The 22,145-nt window shown below is 37.6% G+C and overlaps 1 protein-coding gene across 1 annotated transcript; it reads left to right on the top strand.

The window, feature by feature from the left end:
- Positions 1 to 3,870: 3,870 nt before the first annotated feature.
- LOC148846474 (Single hybrid motif superfamily protein) lies at positions 3,871 to 7,493 on the top strand. The gene is made up of 3 exons (XM_088953321.1): positions 3,871 to 4,077; positions 6,210 to 6,469; positions 7,116 to 7,493. Exons 1-3 carry the CDS (start codon positions 4,002 to 4,004, stop codon positions 7,242 to 7,244), a joined length of 465 nt encoding a protein of 154 aa, XP_088809447.1. The 5' UTR covers positions 3,871 to 4,001; the 3' UTR covers positions 7,245 to 7,493.
- Positions 7,494 to 22,145: the final 14,652 nt, after the last annotated feature.

Genomic DNA, 22,145 nt, shown 5'->3' with positions numbered 1-22,145 from the left:
AGAAGATATTCCCAATGCGAGGTAGTTAATAGCTAAATATTTTCCTTAACTTTTCTTTCGAACCAAAAATCAGCTAAGACTGTGTTTGGTTGCAATGCAAATAAATTTGCACTGATGCAAAATTATGGCAGTGCAAATGATTTGAGTATAAATTCTGATTTATTTTTATTTCAAATTTTAGCTTATTTTGTTTAATAACAGTACAAATAAGTAAATTAAGACGTGAAACAGAATAATGTAAAATCCAAAATAAAATTTAACAAGAATTTGCATTTTTTACATTTGCACTCCCATGCATTTGTGTATTACCAGACAGCCTAGACAAATTAATAAATCATTCAGTTAAGCTACTCCAGCTTTTATAAGACAACTCTCAGTGTACCGTGGTCTACGTAGGAAGTGAGAACTTCCAAACAAGGTATTCCCTCTTGGGAGATTCCCTCAATGTGGAAAACTATTCTTAGGACCACTGATTTATGTGGGCCCTTCTGTACCAAAACCACATGATCTTTTCATTGACGTCTGATTTTGAGGATTCCCTTGTGTGGGCCCATGGATTTTAAATATTAACCTCACTTAAGTAGAGGGCTAGAGGGTTCCAGCTCCACTAGCCCATAGTCACCTAATGCCATTCAAGACTTTAGGTCCCACTAGGACACTAATCAATAAATGTGCAGGGGTGTTTTAGTCATTTGTGTAATCTCTTGCATTGACAAAAATAACCCTGTCGGTGCACTTATACAGAGTTGTCTACTAAACTACTAGAGTAGGGGAATTCAATGGTACTGGTTTAACAAGCTAATGAGGCCAAAATATTTAACAACTGGCAATGGGTCCGAATCCAAATCTGAGCCCAATGTGGTTAAAATACTTCAACTTTGATAGAACTGTCAATGGGTCGGATCTGATTTGGAACGAAACAATTATTAATCAGTTCAACATGACAGACCCAAAACCATCCCATATTTTTTAATCAGGACAATTAGGTCTGACCCAATTATACTTAAAACTTTATATAAATATATTGATAAAAGAAATATTTTAATCCAAATTATCTTATATACAATCTATGAAACTTACCTTTATGAATATAAAATATGACAAAAATTACAAATAAAAGGAGGTGCTTATATAATAGGTGTTTGGCATCGATGCTCGGAACAGTATATTGTTTTTTTGAGAAAAATGGTATTGGGCGTGTAGAGTTATAAGCTTATTTTTTATTTGGAACCGGTGCTGCCACATAGGCATTTTTTGATAAAACAGCACTAGTTTTTTTTTTTTTTTGTACCAATGCTGGCAGCAATGTTTTCAATATTTATCTTATTATATAACACCCAAGATGATGCTACATTGATGTCATGTCATTGCATCGTTGACAGTAATGCACCATTTTCCAAGAAAACATCAAATTTGGCGTTGCTCCAGACCATACTTTTCTGATTTTTAAGATATGATCTGGAGCAACGCTTTTTTTCCTGAAAAAACAGTACCAAACAAGAGGGTGTTGCTTTCAGCACCGTTTTCTCTGATGTAATGCCTACATGGCACAATTTGGAATAAGAACTGATCCTGACCCAATTATTAATCGAGTAAAAAAAACGGGAGAATGACCGATCAGCCTAAGGTCAGAATTTGCAGGCTCAAAGTACAGTTGGGGTGGATGCCAACTCGGAATTGATGCCAATTCACGGGCAGGCATTGGTGTGTAGAGTGGGGGTTTTCGACCTTTAGAATGTTTATAACTATGCAGTGAAAATCAGAAATCTGCATTGGGCCTGTCCGTACTTCTCCGAAGAAAAACTATAGAACTGGAACCGACATAATTGATTTGATTGGTTTGATTCTATTGACTAGACCCGACCCATTGAGTCCTGGGCAACCCAACAAACGAGCCTTCTCTGGATAGGTTAGTGGGGATGGGGTATTGTTACTATGGCCCAAATTTCAGGTCTAATGGGCTAAACTGGGTCTGATCTTACATAAAATGGCTCTGATATCATTTGTTAGGGTTAACCCATCTATTATCACCGTTAGACCAATACAGGTAAGTAGTTGAGGGTATTTTAGGCATTAAAGAAAAGGATCTCTCAGCTTTCACCATCTTCATGTTTGGTGAAGAGATACCTGCTCCTAGGATATTAGTGGGTCGAGTTAGGTGGTAAACTTGCCTTTAGGTTATGTTTTGTTTGAAGGAAAAAATAGGGAAAGGAAGGGAAAGGCTACTTTTTCCTTCAAATCGAACATAGCCTTAACTCTTATAAGAGAGTTAGGTGGTAAATTTGCCTTTAGGTTATGTTTGGTTTGAAAGAAAAAGTAGGGAAAGGAAGGGAAAGACTACTTTTTCCTTCCAACCAAACATAGCCTTAACTCTTACAAGATTATGATAGATTTTTTTTTTTTTTTTTTGTAATAGATTATGGTAGAATCGGTCTTAATCAGGTTTGGGTATCTCAAATTCTCAACCCAAACCTAACCTGATCTAGTTATATAAACGGGATCATTAAATCCAACCCAACCCATCATATAGACCATGGTTTTTAAACCGTCATTAATCTAAAGTGGGTGACTTATTAATCCGGGTGATCAAACTGTTGACCCATTCAACTCAAATAAGGATTATTGGCTATTTTTATTTTTTTTATTTTAAATTATAACGGACAATCAATGATTGGTCTGATGGCCAAAAAGGTTTTGTTTCTGAGTCGGTTTTTGAAACATTGCCATAATATAACATCCGGCTATACTCACCCAAGCTTATATTTTCAAATATTTTAATGATGTAGTTATCAATTGGTCTGTTCAGCACCATCAACCCGATCGCAACTGACCCGACCCGAAACTTATGGTGTTGGGTCGATGGGAGTTTTACCATTTGGCCCGACCACTGACATCCCTGCACTGTAGAACCAGTTGTAGAATATAGCATTAGCTGAGCATAAGGGCACTATTGGGGATGGCGGACGGGTCAGGTTGGGTAATCTCATTTTGTTTGATGAGGTTCTAGTTGTAGTTGGTATGAATTCGGGTTGGGTTCGGATTAAGAAAAAACCCATACGAAACCTAACCCGTTGACGTCTATCTCATGGGCCACAAGGCCCACAACCCCGAACTTAGAACGGTAGAACCTAGAAAATCCAGGCGGTGTCTCGGCTGGCTGTCTCATATATCAAAACAAAATGCAACTATGGATGAAAAGGGAAATCAAAACAACGGCTGGGATCGGTTCGGCTTGGCAAGATCCGACCCGATCGGGAAAAGGTACATTTGGTCGGACTTCACATCGGGTCTTCTAGCGTAAACAACCGCTACCCGACAAATATTCTGTGCATGCTTACCCAAGTTCACAGATCACAAGGCGGTAAGAATATTTGTCGCATGTGGAAGTCACGTGCGTGCACGTGACAGACAGTCAGACACGAGGTCCAGGACAAAGGCAAGGAGGGACCTGAGTCTGGAAATGAATAACATAACATAACAAACCCACCAACTTTTGGGTTGGTGGGTTGGTGGGTGGGTTTTTTTTTTCTTTTCTCCAAAAGCGGGTTGATGGGTTATTTTCTGATGGATTACGACAGCGCCGAAGTCTGGGTCGCCACCTCGTGTCAAGCTCTACAATTTTCTCCTGCAACGTGGCTCTTCGACTGTATCAAGTATCAACAACTCTGTGGGTCCACTCAGGAAGATCCACCCTTGGTTCGTACTTCGAAGTTCCAGATCAGTTGATTTTGATGGTCCGAATTTTCATCCAGATCCTAAGATCGGACGGTGAAGGATAATCGCCGCTCTAATTTCCCACGTGGGAACCATTTATTGGGTCCCACGCCATCGTCCTATGAAACCTAACACGTCTCGTGTCGGCATTGTTCCACGTGCCAGATTTTATTCTTTTTTTCGACTAATATAAGCCGGAAATTAGGGGATCTCCACTCTATTCATTAAGCAGAGCAGTAGAGACCAGAGAGACAGAGAGAGAGGGAGAGAGCAAATTTTCGATTCTAATGGCGTCGAGATTGTGGGCTTCAAGGGCTGCTTCTTATCTCAGGGTCTCTGTACGTCACAGAGGCTTTGCTTCTGGTAAACTGAATTCCTATTTTGCTTTCCCTTTTCGTCTCCCAAGATTTGCCTCTTGTATGCTTACTTTTGGAAAGATCAAATGGAGGAGTAAAGAGCAGCGGGGAAAAGGACATGCGTGCATATTTAGATCTCCTTTATGAACTTGTTAGAATGCTAGATCTATGCTTTTCTCTTCAAAAAATCTACTTTTTTGAAATGGGTTGAATTTAGTTTGCTCTAGCATTTTCTGCAATTCAAATTTTCGTGTTGATCCGAGCAGATATGAGATATTAGTATTATTATTACTTTGAATTTAGGTTTTCGGTTGTTTCTGTTGATGAGGGTTATTTTGGGTGTCTGTTTGTATGTATTCAATAGGGTCTTCCTCCTGTACAACTGTTCATAGTAGGGTTAATATGCCAATCAGTTTATACAGTTCAGTGAATAATATCAAGAGAAATTGAATGCTGCAGCATCATAAACTATTTACTTTATAACCAAACAACACGGTTTGTGGGGTTGGTTGGATCATAGAGCTATGGAGCTTTATGCTTAGAGAGTTTTGTAGTTATCTATTTTCTTGCTTCTATCTTCATTTTCTTCAACTCAGGTGATATTCTGAAACTTCAGTTGGTGCACACATGGTTGCTTTAGTTCATGGGTACATTTTAGATATCAAGCAGACCTCGGTCGCTTTTGTAGCTGTTGTTTATCTGGTTCCATGCCTTAGTTTCCCGTGATTTCGATTACCAACGAGTGGTTCCCCATATACGATGGTTAATTATTCACTTGTATCTCTTCAAACATTATTTTTCTTAAATGTAGCATTTACAAGAGTAAGAAATAATTTCCTTGGCACAAGATATTAAATAGGAAAAACGAATCAAATTTCTAACTTTACTGGTGTTTCACTTAGAAAATAAACCTAACAGTTGAGAAATGTACAAGTGTCGCCAGAAATGATCATATGAATCGGGGGGATCGACCACTTCCCAGAGAATGACTCGTAGAAAATTAGAAGAAATGCCATTTCTTACAGTTGGTACCCACATTTTGGAAGTTGTTTGTTTTCCACAGCCATTTTACATGCAATAAAATACACTTCAATCCTCTTGGCCTGTCAAGTGTATGTAAAAAACCCTCTTTCAGACTTAAACATTGAAAAAAGAGCCCCTTTTCTCCTTAATCTTCATTTAAATCTTGCAGTTCCTGCCAGCTGTGAGTACTCCTATAAGTTATGTGTATAGGATTGCTATGGATTAGGATTTAGGAAACCCTACATTTCGAAAGTCCAAGAGTGCTGTATCATTTGGATGGATAGTTTGGATTCAATCGAAACCAGTTCTCGTTGTGGCAGGAGAAAAAGGAAAGTTATTTTTAATTACTAATCTAGGATCTCATGTCTAAAATGAATGACTTCTTAAGTTCTTACTTGGGATTCTAATGTGTCACTTTGTTTATTTATCCTCTGTTAATGGTGGTAATATTGAAAAGAAAGAAAAGAGAGTAACGAAAAGAGTATATTTTCTTGTGTTTACTGTCTAAGAGGCATTAAAGTAGCACAATCTAGATATATGCCACAAAAAGGTTAAGAAAATAAGCTAAAAAAAATTGTAGTTGTGACTTAAGTAGAAGAATGTATGGTGGCATGTGATTTTGTGGAGCAGTGGAGCCTAATGCCCATCATATAGACATCACTATTTAGCTGCGCATGTATGAGCAGAGGTAAGGCCGTGTAAATCTGTCCCTCCCCAGACCCTGCATTGGCAGGAGCCTTGTGCACTGGGCTGTCCTTTTGTTACATGTAGCAGGACTTCAGGAGATATATGTTGTACTCTCTTGCTTTAGAGATGACGGTCATGGTGGCTCAAAGTAGAAATCCCAAATATTAAATCAAAGCTTATCTTCTCATTACCCTTCTTTGGAAGGGGAGTTATAATTTTATAATCTCTGAATCTACCTGATATCCTCTAATGACAATATTGTCTCTTCATTTGATGGGGCAGATTGATGGATTTGTGTGAGTATATCATATATAGCATCTGTACCATAATGTCAAGTGTTTTTCCTCTTAATTCAATATTTTGTTAAAGAGGGGTTGTCTGATCTTCTTATCAAGGCTGTTCTTTTTCTTTTTTTTTCAACCACTGCAGTTGTGAAGGATCTGAAGTATTCTGACACCCATGAATGGGTCAAAGTTGATGGTACTTCAGCTACAGTAGGAATAACTGATCATGCTCAGGACCATTTAGGCGATGTTGTATATGTTGAATTGCCTGAAGTGGGGGCCTCTGTAACACAGGGAAATGGTTTTGGTGCAGTTGAGAGTGTTAAGGCAACTAGTGATGTTAACTCTCCCGTTTCAGGGAAAGTAATAGAAGTTAACGAAGAGCTCAACAGTTCCCCAGGTTTGGTAAGTTATCTAATGTTCCATTAGATTGCATTATAATATTGTGATAAATACCTCATTATGTAGCGAAATTGATCTCCCAGATTTTGAGCTTGGGTCTCTCATTGAGCAGGTTCTTTGTCATAATTTTACTTGAAGATGGCACGTTTTCAAAATTTCATAAGCCTTTTATGTTGACCATTTAATGAATTTTACATTATCTGTTTGATAATTTACGTATTAGCCTTTTGACCTCTTCTTTATTTGAGAAAACCTTTTTGTGTTCTTCAAAAAGAAAACTTTTGCATGTTAGATCTGAGAGACAGGCCCCTGTTTTGCTCGAGTGATGTTAATAGAAGATCAGGGTCACTGGCTTCGTTATATTGTTAGAAAATTATATAAGATATGCTAACAAGCTGTATCAAGTGTGACGAATGTAGACCATTAAAATATCAACTGCATTGGTATTACTTTTAAACTGAGCAATGTTAACTTGTGACTAGTCTTTAATAAGCAAAATATTGTTCTCATTAGACTGTAATTTTGTCATTATATTAAGGACAGGTTGATGTTTCCTGATTTAACCCAAAAAAAAGGATTCAAAGGGGCAGTACTCATGGACAGATTGATGTTTTATATCAACAATTTTGAAATCCGTTTCTTTATTCAGGTTAATGCGAGCCCATATGAAAATGGGTGGATCATAAAGGTGGAGATCCAGGATGCTGGTGAAGTGAACACCTTGATGGACTCAGAGCGCTATACCAAGTTCTGTGAAGAAGAGGATGCTGCACACTGAATGGACCTTGGCAAATCCCACTTACTCAAAGTACTCCAGAGGAAGTTTTTTAATATCATTCTTAGTAACTTCCCCACGTAAAGTAGTGGGCTGCCGAAAAACAATTTCTCTTCTGTATTTCCATTTTACCTCAACTGCTATCGTTTTGTCACCTTTGCCCTTTTCTCATTGAGTGGCGAGTGAGTAGAGACTTCAATTGGCTGTACCTCTGCTTTGCCTTTCTTTTTCATTAACCAACAATTTTTATCATCTCCCTGGGTTCTTGCATGATTTGGCCTTTGTGCTTCAAATCTTGAACACATCAAGTCAAGTGGTTGAGCAATCAAAAGCTGATATAACCACTGCTACAACTTGGGATTTAAGATGTCAGAAAAACCTTCCTGACTTTGCTTGATGAGGTTGCGAAGTTCTTTGCCAAGAAGTGATTTCTACTTTCTAGGCTAAGATGTAAGAAATCTGATTGGATGACACCTCTTCTGTTAAGCCCATTCATGTGAATAAGCTACTCCTGTAAAACACACCCTTCAAACTTAGGCCTTGTTTGGATAAGTTTAGGTTTTGAGCTTTCTACTGTGAAACAAAATTGGGGCAAATGAGCTTTCTACTGTGAAAAACAAAATTGAGAGAAAAAGTGTGGAGTGTTTAGTATGCCTCACTAATTACATAATATCTTGGTTTAAGACGAAAATTGATGAGGCAGACTGCAGACACCTTACTACACTTGTGGCATTGACATAAACCTCATTCTGAGGCCTTAACATTTCTTATGTATCTCAATGGAATCGACTTTGAATCGATTGTATAAATTCTTGGAACTAACTTTCATCCAGGTTGAGTTTACCTTAGTTATAAACTCTTGGAACTAACTTTCATCCAGGTTCCAGATGGGTTTAGGAGTTTACCTTACCTGAATCGATTTTGATTGGCTTTGGTATGGTTCATTTTATCATTAAGTTCATTTTAATATTTGAATGTATACGATGAATAATATAAAAAGTAATATTTGTAAAAATTAAATTATAATGACAATTTTTAACCATATATTAATATTTTAATGATAAATTACATATTAAATTACTCAATTTAATTAATAAAGATAATATAATTTTTAAATTATGTTTTTTTAATTAATGATAAGTTACATATTAATATTTTAAATGACATGTTTCACTTTTTAGGAGAATAGGTAGACCCTAAATTGACTTTGGAACCGTCAAGACTAAAACCGGCTTCAGGACCGCACAGGATAGGTTTTGGTTTTGAAAACCTGAACTGGTTCCTACAAAGGTAGATTTTAGGTTCTTTGTAAGACCATGTTCTGAATTAGATTATTAGATTTTAAGCTCAGGTGAAGAAAGCACGGTTCTATTAAATCAAACCATTCAAGATAAAACTTGTTATTTTATCAGAGATTATCATGTTGTGCAATCTTCATTCTTCATACGAATAAAGCTTTCTTGTATTTTATTGACAATCAAGACCCTCTGCCCTCCCACTTTTGCATGTTGTATGTTGACTCAGGAATCCAATGGTTCTATTCTCCTATTCTCTGATTCCTCCCTCTTGATTGATTTCAACGGCTGTTATTTATGGCCCCATTCTTCATCTATTTCTTTGTAGTGGGCAAGTGGGTAACTTGTCTAATGCCAAAAAAACAAAAAAGGTGGACCACTGTCTAGTGGTTAGGGAGTCAAGACAGTCTATCCAACCAGATGGTTGGAATCAGAATAACCCATTCCAATTCCTATTCTAATTCTAAACCCTTATCCCTGTAAACCAAACGGGACCTATATTTCATGAATGCAGGATCCAAACGGATCTCACACCCAAAACCACATCTGGCCCATTATTAAATTTAAGTCATTTAAGCAACCTAAACCTATTAAATATTGATACAGTATAGAGTTGAACCTTGGGTCAACCAGATCCACTGAGTGACCTCTTGAATATGGATCATGATTCATTTATAGTTTGTACACCATATGAGGAGTTTGTGGGCCTAGATCTAGTTTTTTTTTTTTTTTTTTGAAGGGTCCCATTACCTACTTTGTATTTCAATTAGCTTCAGTCTATAATATGCGCCCAATATAGGACCTACATTTGACCAGATTGCTCAAATACAATTGAGTAACTTAACATCATTTGGATGGTGGAGAAAAGGTCTATTGTACCTTGAAATTTTACAATGGTCAATAATTTATTGCTCCAGCTAAAGAAATTTAAATTCTAGCCCAATGCTTTTTAACGAAACTTTGTAATAGTAAAGGGGGGTGATTTGGTATTCCCCTCCCCTTCCCCATGTTAGATAATACAATTTTTGAATTTGCAATTCCAAATCAACTCTTCTTTAATTGAAATTTAAATAAAGTTGGTTTTGCCCATATCTCTGTTTCAATGTGATCTGTGAGGCTACATTTGGTTTGATAGAAAATAACATAAAAAATAATGGAGAAACAGAAAATTGAGGGAAAAAGTTGTTCAGAAGTTTTACAAAAATTCTTTCAACTTTCCCTCAATTTTCTATTTATCTCTCGTTTTCTGTCAAACCAATCACAGCTTGAAGGACATATGAGAAGTTAATTGGTGAAGACTTTTCCTGCTTCTAGCCCTACATTGGTTAGGTAAGAAAGAGACAAGGAAGAAAGGGAGGCATAAAAAGAAGAGAAAATAAGAAAAAAATATGCATACCTGAACGGGGTCAATGGGTGATCAAGAAGGCCCATGGATTTGGTGGGTTGGTGACCTTCATTGCACTTGCCAGGGGTGTCCATCTAACATCTCTCTAAGGCTATGTTTGGTTTGAAGGAAAAGGTAGAAAAAAAAAGGGAAACGTAGAAAAAACTATACAAGGTTTGTAAAGATTTTCCTCCCTTTCTTTTCCTTTCCCTACTTTTTTCTTTAAATCAAACACATCCTAAGTGAGGGTGTACTTCATAGTTTGTGATAGCGGGGGTATACATCCGTGCCACCATATCAACTCCTTTTAAGCTTTAACTCTAAAATCTTAGGATATGTTTGGTTCACAGTTGGAATCGCAATCAGAATCAGAATGGTCCATTTCCCTCACCTGTTTGATTCAGACTGAAATCAGAATTGACTGGAATGGGTTTTCATTCACAGGGGAGGGGAGGGAATGGCCATTCCTTCAAATGGGGGAATGAAAATTCACCAAGAATGAAAATGAGATTCCGGTTCTGCCCAACCAAACAATTGAAATCAGAATGGACCGTTCCAATTCTGATTCCAGACCCCTATTCCTGCAAATGAAATGGACCCTAAATCCTGCCAATGTCACTAAGAACCCAACCCACCTCTATTTTCTCAGGCTCGGGTAATTGGGTTTGGGTTGGATCTGACTGAATTTACTGCCCTATCTAGAGACTCTAGGGTCCTCTACTTATCTTAAAGACTTCATCATCTCAATCTAATCTGGTGTCCATGGATCGGGTCTTGTTAGAGTGTCTCGAATCATGTTATAGCTGACTCAATTAGTGGTCAGGACGATTAAGTCCGACCCATAAAATTAAATTTGACAGCTCAACTTTTAACCTGTATTTTGATAATAAACCCACAATGTGTCAAATTGACACATCTCGACATGATAATAGGATAATATTACAAGTTATGATGAGAAAGACAAGTATTAAACTGAGGGTATTTTTGTAATATGCTAACTAATTGAACAACCAAAACCAATCACAGCCAGTTCAAAGTATCACAATTATCAGTCAGTGTTGTAGCTTTTAGGGTCACCGATACGTCAAATACTTAGAGTTAGGTCTGTTTAATATATTCAAATGTTAATATTTCATCTTAACAAACATATCTGCAAATTGTCAGACAAAAAAAAAAAAAGAATAAGAATATCAAAATGATTAAACAGTGGATTTTGAACCATGGTCTGGAGATGATATCAAATCTGACAGCCAACCCAATTATAATCAGAACAATACAAACCATGGTCTGGAGATGATATATTTGGGTCAGTTTGGTTGGGTTATCTTTGACAGCCCTAATGTTAATTGTTTAAGTTCAATTCCTACTTTCCTAGTGGTTAACCTCATGATTTCTTAACTGAAGCCTCAAGGAAATCTGATCAAATAGGCAAATCAGCCAATGTAACACTAGACCCTGGAAGTCCTTGTGTAGGATGTCTCAGAAATGAAACCAGTTTGGGTGAACTGGAGGGAATGATCTAATGGAAATTTAAAATCTGCTGTAAGCAGTAAAGAGGAGCGTACATACTCTACTCTCTGCTAAGCTACATCTCCTCAGTGCCCGAAATGAGAGGAAAGGCCTATTGGCCGACTTTGGATTTTATCTTCAAACAGTCCTTTACAATCATGCATTGGGAACATCTCCATATTTGTATGTATTTATTCATAGGAAAATATTTCACTATGCTAACCCCAGTCTACCAGACAATTTGCCCAATCAGCATCTGAAATTGCCACCAATAAGTGAGAGGAGGGCTGGAAGGATAGACTGTGGGAAATTGTACCTTTTAAGTAACGAAAGATGCATTTGGCAGCAATCCAATGTTCAAAGTAGCATTCTTAAGGAATTGACATATCTTGTTCTTAGTACGGGTGAGGGTAATGTACTACAACGCCCCAACAACACTACGAAACTGTGTTGGATCAGTCAAAACCTCACCAGAGGTAGCATCGTGGAGGGTTGAGAGATAAGAGTGGGATTAGCACCACGCCGCAAAAAGAAGAGAAAGGTGTCCACTTTGGACTCAGAAAATCAGTAAGTGGTCACGGAGGCATGTAAACCAGGCCCGTGGAGCCCGCTTAAGCTCATAGAGGAGCGACTCAGCTTACAAATATAGTCAGGATGAGGTAGGTTTACAAAACCCATAGGTTGTTTCATGTAAACTTTCTCATAGATGATGCTATTAAGAAAGGTATTATTCACATCCAATTGATGAAACTCCCAATCAAAAGAGACGATAAGAGATAGAACTAAGTAGGTTCACTACGCTAAATGTTTCATTATAATCAAGTCCCACTTCTTATGTGTATCTATAAGATGCGCTTTGAAGCATTCAACAGAACCTCAGGTTTTTTCTTAATTTTCAAGACCCATTTGGCACCTATACAATGTTCTTGCCTAGAAGAAGTAGGAACATAAGTGTCCACGTGTTACCATAGCTAAGACCGACCTAGGGTCTTTACAAGCATGAGTGTAGAAAGACGGTTCTGATTCAGGTAAAGAGCTCATGATGAGAAAGGATTAAGCCGTCGAATTCCATGGTTGGCCCGAGTCATCATTGGGTGACATGATGAGAGTGGTGTGGGCCCAATAGAAGCAATATGTAGCCCATTAGAAGAAACAATAGGTGCAGGAGGTGGGCCAGTGGGCTCAGATGAGGAATCCAGCCTAACGATTAGATAGGAGCATTCAGTGAATTGGTGTTGGACATAAGAGGTACATGCCCAACAGGTGGAGCTCCCACAGGCTTAAAATGAGGAAAATAAAGACGGTGATGATGGAACCATCTCAGCAATACTATGCTTCTCTAGTCTTTTCTCATAGGCTAGAAGAAGCACACCAGTGAGTGTAAGATCATTAACAATACAGGTTATAACAGAGAGGACAAAGTTATCATAATCAGTAGGCAATCCTCCAAGTATAGAATGTGTGAGATAAGAATCAGGAATAGAGTAATTAGAAGCAGCCAACTAATCAGCTAAACCCTTTACCTTTCGAATAGGGGTGGATTTGAGTTGAGCCGAGTCAAATACTTGGTTATTTGAGCTCGTCTTGCTGAAATAGTCTTAAGCTCGAGCTCGAGTTAGAGATAGAGACTTGAGTCCGAACTCGATTCGGTTCAAAGCTCACAAGTTCGAACTCAACTACAAGCCAAGTTTTTTCTAAAAAATAAAAATTATACATATAAAAATATTTTTTTTATTTTACAAACAACAAAATAAGAATTATAAAAATTATTTACTATTATATATAAAAAAATAAAAACATTATATAAAAAATATTATTACATATATAATAAAAATTATTTATTATATATATTTATATATTTATATGTACATGTATGTATGTGTGTATTTAATAAAAATTTATTTATTTATTATACTAGGCTCATGAGCCTCATGAACCGAGCTTCACTGGGCTCAAGCTCGACTCGATTAGCAAATGAGCCTATGTATCATGCTCATGCTCGATTCGAATAGCTCGTGAGAAGCTCGGCTCGTGGCCACCCCTACTTTTGAATATAATTAGTTGTACTAAGCTATCCTTTCTTAACATATGCCATTTCTGCTTAAGATCGTGCACTCCAGCTTTGCTTGTGGAAGAGAATAAGCGATATAGAGTATCCCAAACAGCCTTGGAAGTATGACATCCGATTACTTGTGCAAGTACCAGCTCAGTCAAAAAGGATAAAATCCAGCTCAAGATCAATTGATCTTTTTCTTGCCAAGATGAGTAGTTAGGATTCATTTTTCTAGTTGTTGTACCAACAGAAGTAGATGCTTCTAGGAACTTAGATGGGCAAGGAAACGAGCCATCAATGTAGCCTAGAAGTATGTGACCCTTCAAGGTGGGAATGATTTGTGCTAACCATAGAAGGTAATTGTTCCTATCTAGTCGCACTTAGATAAGGTTCATAAAATTTGAAATTGACACAACACTAATCGTGTCATGTGTGCGAAAGAGGAGTCAATTTGGCCATCAACACTAGTGAAAGAACCGATTGCCATCTTTGAATGCAATGGGAGCGTGGGTGCGTGTATGTGCATGTATACGTGCACTACATTGAATTGGTTCTATTTTTGGTGACCGATTTGCAATCACCCGGCTGCACCGTAGGAGGAAAATGCGGTTTTAAAGAGAGTGACCAAGTGGCATGACTCAACCCTCCTCTCTACAAGTTCTCGATTTCACAGTTCTGCAACATTACAGATTCGCAAGTTCTTGATTTGGAAAGCGATTACCGATAAGTTTCATTCTGCCTTCTTTACTATTTTCCAACAAAACTTCATTCACAGCACGATCTTCCCAATAAATTATTTTATTTGTTGCAGCTTGCTTAATGTTGCAACAGATACAGATCCACATACCAAGTTTTAAACAAGTGGCTCTACTGTGTGTGTGGTGATCTAGACTCCCGATTCAATAATCCCATTTTACATGATTTTAGACTTATATCAGACGGTATTGTATGGACATGGACATGGGAATAACAATCTGGTGTAGGGTTAGGAAAAAAAAACATCCATCGTGTGTAAATTGATATGTGCACATTGGATCATCCTAATAGCTCTATGAGCAAGTATACCGCTAGAGATAAATCCACACTGGCCACATCATCAGTTGGATAACAACAATAACTAGTTATCTGTGGGCTTATCAACCCCAGATAACCATTATCTTGTTATCAACCTCTGATAACCATTATCCTGTTGTACTTATCAACTTGTTTGTACATTTAAATTTTGAATTTTAAATTTTGTATCTTCATCTATATAAACCTCTGTAATCTTTGAAATTTATTCAATGAGAATTCGCCACTTTCATTGACTCTCGTATGGTATCAAAGCCCTAGAAGACTAATGTCATATCTGCTCAAAGTTTTTTGATCAACTCTCAAGGTGAGTCCTCTTCCAAAAATAATGGATTGGTTACTCTGTCCAGTTTCATGTATATTATTACAATTCGCCTACATAGATACAACTATCTCTTATGGTCTATGCAAATTCTCCCTGCACTCAATGGGTATCGACTCATTGGATATGTCGATGGATCACTACCATGTCCATCAAAATTTCTTCCCGGCACCAATGATCAACAGATCAACCCCAAATTCATCTCCTAGTATGAACAGGATCAACTCATATTGAGTCAGCTTCTTTCTTCTCTCGCAGAGCATATTCTTGCTCAAGTCGTAGGATGCAAAACTTCTAAGGAAGTATGGGACTGGCTCAGCCGCTTATTTTCCTCCACTAACAAATCCAAGATTCATGATTTGAAGCTGGAGTTAGCACATATTAAAAAAGGCAACCTATCTGTTGCGGATTACATTTAGAAAATCAAAGGAATTTTGGATGCTCTTACTGCTTCTAATTATTTTATATCAGATTCAGATCTTATTCATTATCTTCTTGGTGGCTTGCCACCAAAATATGACACTTTTGTTATCACAATTACTACTCGTTTGGATGATTTGACCATGCCAGATTTGTAGAGTCTACTTCTTACTTTTGAGAAGCGCTTAGCTCGCCATGCTATTTCTATTGGTTCTCCCTCTACTAATGTTGCAAGCAAGAAAGGGGGGAATACCTTTGGACACTCACAGCAATATTATTCAAATAAACCTCGGCAGTTTTCTTCTTCTTCAGACAACAAGAAACCTCCCAACAAAGGTTCTAAATGACCTAGTGGTAAGGATACTTCTGTTGTTTGTCAGATTTGTGGATATGTTGGACACATTGCTACCACTTGCAAGAAATATCTGGAGCTTCTAGGGGTGAAGAAATTTTCCAACAAGAACGCCAATATAGCCTCTTGCACTACCTCTTCTCGTGACTCAGTTTGGTATCCGGATTCTGGCGCCACAAGTCACCTTACTGCAGACCTCAATAATTTGTCCTTACATAATCCATACAATGGTTCTAAGGAAATCACTGTTGGTAATGGCATGCATTTACCCATCTCTTATATTGGTTCTTCCACTATTCACACATCCTCTAGATCCTTTGATTTATATAAGATCTTGCATGTACCTCGGATCACTAAAAATCTGTTGTTAGTGAGCTAATTCTGCAAGGATAATGATGCTGTATTTATATTTGATGCTCCGGGTTTTCTTGTAAAGGATCAAATGACGGGGAAGACTCTCTTTAAATGACCAATTAAATATAGCTTATGCAAGGTGCAATCCATTTCTTCTAGCGGTCCTGCAGCTTTGGTTGGAGAATGCACCTCCAAGGATGTTTGGCATTTGTGTTTGGGACGTCCCAGTCATAGGTTTACTTCTCATATTATTTCCAAATATGATTTACCTGTTTCCCATAAGACTTTTTCCTTCTGTATGGCTTGTCCTAGAGGGAAAGCTCATTCTCTTCCTTTCTCTTCTAGTAATTCAGTTGTTATGAAACAATTAGAATTATTTTTTTCTGATGTTTGGGGTACTACGCCCACCACTTCGATTGAAGGATTTAAATATTACTTATATTTTGTGGATGTTTTTAGTAAATTTATTTGGATATTTCCTATGACTGCTAAATCTCAGGTGCCATCCTTATTTCTTTCATTCAAAAATCATGTTAAAAATTTATTGGACTGTAAAATCAAGGTTGTTCAGACTGATTAAGGAATAGGGTATAAGCCTCTTACTGATGCTTTCCATTCTATGGTGATCTACCATTGGTGTTCCTGTCCTCATACACACCAACAGAATGGTGTTGTGGAATGCAGACATCACATTATTGTGGAGACAGGCTTAACTCTTATGGCTATGGCCTCTGTTCCGCAAAACAAGTGGTATGATGCATTTGAGGTTATTGTTTTTCTCATAAATAGATTGCCTACTCCAACTCTTTCCATGGATTCCCCATGGTTTAAATTATTTGGAACTACTCCTAATTACACATTACTTAGGGTTTTTGGCTACTCATGTTATCCATACCTCAGACCCTACCAATGTTCTAAATTGGAATATCGTTCTGATGAATGTGTGTTTATGGGTTACAGTCTTCATCATAAAGGCTATAAGTGCCTTCATTTGTCAATTGGTCATTTGTATATATCTCGCAATGTTATTTTCAATGAAGGGCACTTCCCGTTTGCCAATATCTCTATAGATGATTCTGCATCTCCTCACCTTGTGTCGTCGATTCTTGGTCCTCCACCACTTTGGCATACTTCTCACAACACTCCTTCTGCGACAGGTACAGCTCCACCCTCCGCTAAGATTATTACACCCCTCACTAAACCACCAAATTCTTCTACCACCGTTGCTCCATCTCTTGAAAATGTGTTTCCTGCTATCTCCACTCATCCTATGGAGACTCGATCTAAGCGTGGTGTCTTCAAGCCAAACCCTCGCTATGCGTTACAAGCTAGCACTCTTAGTGAGATTGAACCAAGCTGCTACTCTCATGCTCAAAAAGATTCTCGATGGGTTCTTGCCATGGCAGATGAATATAAAGCATTATTATCCAACAATACTTGGTCGTTGGTTCCTCCTCCTCCCAACAAAAACATAATTGGAAATTGGTAGGTTTATAAGATCAAGCGGTGGTCAGACGGTACCATTGAGCATTTCAAAACTCGTCTCATTGCTAAGGGATACACTCAAGAGGCTGGTGTGGACTATGATGAAATGTTCAATCCGGTTGTTAAACCTACCACTACCCGTACTGTGCTTTCTCTTGCTCTCTCCTACAACTGGGGCGTTCATCAACTGGATGTAAGTAATGCCTTCTTACATGGTATTTTGACTGATGAAGTATATATGAAACAGCCTATTGGGTTCTTTAATCCCCGGTACTCTTCCTATGTTTTCCGACTTAATCGCAGTTTGTATGGCCTCAAACAAGCCCCGCGGGCTTGGTTCACTAGGCTTCGAAATTATCTTCTCACCTTGGGTTTCATTGAATCACAGGTTGATTCCTCTCTTTTTCTTCGGTGTACCAAAGGGGAAACTCTTATTCTCCTAGTTTGTGTTGACGACATTCTGGTTACAGGCTCCAGTTCTGCTTCTATTTCATCTCTCATTTCTGGTTTAGCATCTCAGTTCGCCTTAAGGGATCTTGGCCGAGCACACTATTTCTTGGGAGTTGATCTGACTCGCTCTTCTTCTGGTCTTCATTTGTCACAGCATAAGTATATATGAAATTTGTTAATATGTGCTCAGATGCATGAAGCCAAACTGGCCCCTACCCCGATGTCTGCCAGCATTAGGCTTGACTCCTCACAGGGTGAATATCTCTCTGACCCTTCTTTCTACAAGAGCATTGTTGGTGCACTCCAATATGTGACATTAACTCGCCCAGACATTTGTTTTTCTATAAACAAAGTCTGTCAGTTCCTTAAAGCTCCCACCACCGTTCACTAGGCAGCAATCAAACGAATACTTTGCTATCTGAATGGTACTATCACATATGGACTATCTCTTCTTCCCTCCAAATCTCTCACTCTCACTGCCTTTGTTGATGCTGATTGAGCAAATTGCCCCATTGATAGACATTCTCAAAGTGATTATTCTATAATTTTGGGCCCCAATCTTGTGTGTTGGAGCTCGAAGAAGCAATCTACTGTCTCTAGGTCCAATACGGAAACAGAGTATCGGTGCCTTGCCTCAACTGCTGCAGAATTCTCTTGGATCACCATGCTCCTCTCTGAACTTGGCATTCAGCTCCCTCCTTCTACTGTTTGGTGCGATAATATGAGTGATAAATCCTTGGCCTACAATCCTGTCAATCATGGTCGCACAAAACACATCGAACTTGATGTTCATTTTATTAGAGACATGGTTGCGAAGAAACTACTCTCCATACATTATGTTCCCAGCAGTGATCAACTCGCTAACTTGCTCACTAAACCACTTCCCTCTACATGGTTTCTTCATTTGAAGGGCAAGCTGACCATTGATCCACCCCTATCCAGCTTGAGGGGGGATGCTAGAGATAAATCCACATTAGCCACATCACCAATTGGATAACAACAATAACTAGTTATTTGTGGGCTATACAATCCTACTTTTTTGCATTTGAAATTACAAAGTATATTTGGTGACCAAAATGGATTATCCAAAAGCTATCTGCAGTATGACCTTCAAATTCTGTATCTTTCTTTTCCAAATGCTATGTTCTTTCTTAGAAATACATGACTTTGGTTGGATTGTTTAATGCAGCAAAATAAATTATAGACGAATCACATTATACAAGAACATAGGTTGAGTCCTCAACAGACTTTAATACTAAGAGTGCCTAGCTATGTTAATTATGATATATAATACAGGTCAAGCCCCATCTTTAAAAGTTCAAAAACTTATCCATAAGAACTGAAATGACAAAAACATGTTATAGTGTTCTACCATATCTCATTATTTCTTGATGTGACTTGAGTTGTTTGAATAAGTGATAATACATTTGCTTATCTGAATCAAAGCAACTTATAGAATTCTTTTAATGTGACTTAGCAACAAGCTGCTGTTGAGGAACACTGCTTGGTTTAATGGTAAAACCTCAGGCTGACAAGCATGAGAATGCAGGTTTAAGTCTAAGAGCAGCTGCTTTGTGCACGAGAGAGAGAGAGAGAGAGAGAGAGAGAGAGACTCCCAAGAACATATATAGCTGGGATGAACATTTTTTTTTATTGGTGAACAATCAAAATTTTATTAGAACTTTAAAATAATATTTTACATCATAAGTGTGGTAAGCACCCCCTTTTGTAGAGTAGTTTCCTACATTTCTCTTAGTTTATATAAATGAGGTTTCCATAGATATAAAAGGCCATTACCCAATGTAAAAGCCATCTGGGGTCTTGGGAGGGGTGCACTTGATATGGTCCTATCCTTTGGCATTTTTCGCACAAAGTGGCCACTCTAAGACTGAAACCCACATTCTCATGTTTGACAACCCGAGATTTTACCATTACACCAAGTAATGGCCCCTTCACCCCCAAAATAACTGAGCCCTATGGATTCTTTGTCTGATCAAGTCATCTATTATTGTGTTGGCACTTTGAGGTGTCCAATGGAAGGTGTTCAGTTCAGCTGCCAAGTGTTTAGTTTCCCTCACTTGAGTGATTTTGGATTAGCTGAATGCTTTGGCTGTTTAGTGGACTGTTGCAGGCCCCATGTGTTTTATTACTGGCATGGAACCTTATCATTGGTTCCACAGCCCACTAAACAGCCAAAGCATTCAGCTAAACCTTGCTCCACTTGAACGGTTTCAAGTGTTTAATACCTCCCTGTCTACAATAAGATCATAGTGTTTGATTAACTGTTGGGTTAGTCTAATAATAGCTTCTTTTAATTTATAATTATCATCTCGGAAATGTTTAAGCTCAAGACTTTATTCTGATGGCTGCCTTCTGCATGAACCTCTAAGTTCTTTCTCCTATTAACCTGGAATTATAGAAATATGATGTCGGACTATCGCCTTTTTCTTGTTTGTCAAGAGAAGGTTGTCAAAATTGTTTATCTTCTAATAATTTTTCTCCATGCCTAGAGAAGTAATCTGCAAGGGGAATCACTTTATTTTCTGAAACCATCTAAGCCTTCAAAATGTCTAGCCATCAATCCAACATATTTTTGCTCCATGCCTAGACAAGTAGTCTCACTTTTTTTATAAAATTTTCAATCTTCATTTTCATAGTTAGTAATTCACTACCTAACATCAAGTTAGCATCTAAAAATAGTATCTAAAATGGTGTTAACCTTCCAGCATAGCAACAGTGTCTTCTAAATCATCACACAAATAAATCAATTTCAGTTCCATGGACAATGGGTTCTAATTCTACAACTAACCATTTATTTCTAATTCTTGCTGATCTAGAAATTCATTACCTATTTGAGGATTTTATTTTTTACTTTGACATCTGTAAGCTAAATGCTCTTTGTTGCAATGAAGCATTTGGCTTATTAATAGTCCCTTAGTTTTAGCTAAGGGTTTTATTAATTGCAACTCTGCAATACTTAATGTTTTAGGTTCAATTTGAATGGAATTTTCTGAAACCTAAATTTCTTTTGGAAATGAGATTTTCTTGGTCGTGTCTTTTCACAACCAAATTCTCAATTGAAGTGTTTTTTTAATCTTCTATCATGTGTGTGTGCAGAGCTTCTATGTCGGTGCTTTTCACGTTCGAACTTTCTGTCTTCACCAGTTTTCCTTTAATGTATGAGATGATGAAGTAATCTGAAAAGTCATTTTTTCCAGCAATCTTCTTGGTTTATACTGCCATCTAAGATTCAGATGTCTAGGATCACCACAGACAAATTGTTGAGAGGGAATGGGACCAAAGCACAGAACCTTTAAAAGATACTTTCAAGTACATATGGAATTGATTTTATTTGAGTTATTATAGCTTACGATGAGAGTGTTGATGATTCCAATGCCCTAGACTGATTCTAATCTCGCCCCTGTTGAATAATTCTATATTTTTTCTCTCTATCTTCTCACTAATTCTCAAGCAGCCTTTACAACCATCAATAGCATACAAATGATTTCTCAAAGGAGTACATTCAACATCTCTAAATGATTAAAAATGATCCCGTCACTCTTACATCAAACCCAAAACTTTCCCATTTTAATAGTTTTTATCATCTTGTACCAAACTATCTCCAATTGTTTTCATATTTGGATGTGTTTTGCATATCTTCATCACCTTTCATCTTTCCAAATTTCACTTCAAAACTCCATCTAAAACCCTAGTTTCTCAAATTTCAGTAGTTTCTCCTTCAAAGAAAATTCTTCATCTTTATGTGGAAAACTTGCTCAATAGATTTTTCAAATTAAAACATTGAATGCAATCCATCATTCTAAACATCTCTGCAAAGTTCTATTAAAAATAAACTTTGATGGTTAAGTTCAAGATGAAATCTGTGTTCAAAAATTCTAAGAGTTAATTTGAGGATTCCATCAAGGCTTACCCACCATAGAGAATGACAAAAGCACTAAGCATTGTTGCATTAGTCTTGATTAGTATTCAAATTTAAAAAACTTCATTGGCTATAAGTATGGATATGTTTTAACTTTGAAATGCTCCAAAAAATACTCTCAATGAAATTGATTTTCTAAGGCCCTCTTGGACGCATTTGTTGACATGAAGAAGGCTCAAAGTGAATACCAACCTATTACAAACTCCGTCCCTAAAAGACTTGAACTGTGGAACTGTTCATCCTAGAAGAGAAAACTTCAGTTGATCCGA

The sequence above is a fragment of the Nelumbo lutea genome, chromosome 7 (genome assembly GCF_056320005.1).
Source record: "Nelumbo lutea isolate HS-2025 chromosome 7, American lotus-T2T, whole genome shotgun sequence".
In the NCBI taxonomy this organism is placed as follows: Eukaryota; Viridiplantae; Streptophyta; class Magnoliopsida; order Proteales; family Nelumbonaceae; genus Nelumbo; species Nelumbo lutea.
The sequence above is the reverse complement of the archived record's forward strand: the minus strand, read 5'-3'. Positions and strand labels throughout refer to the sequence as shown.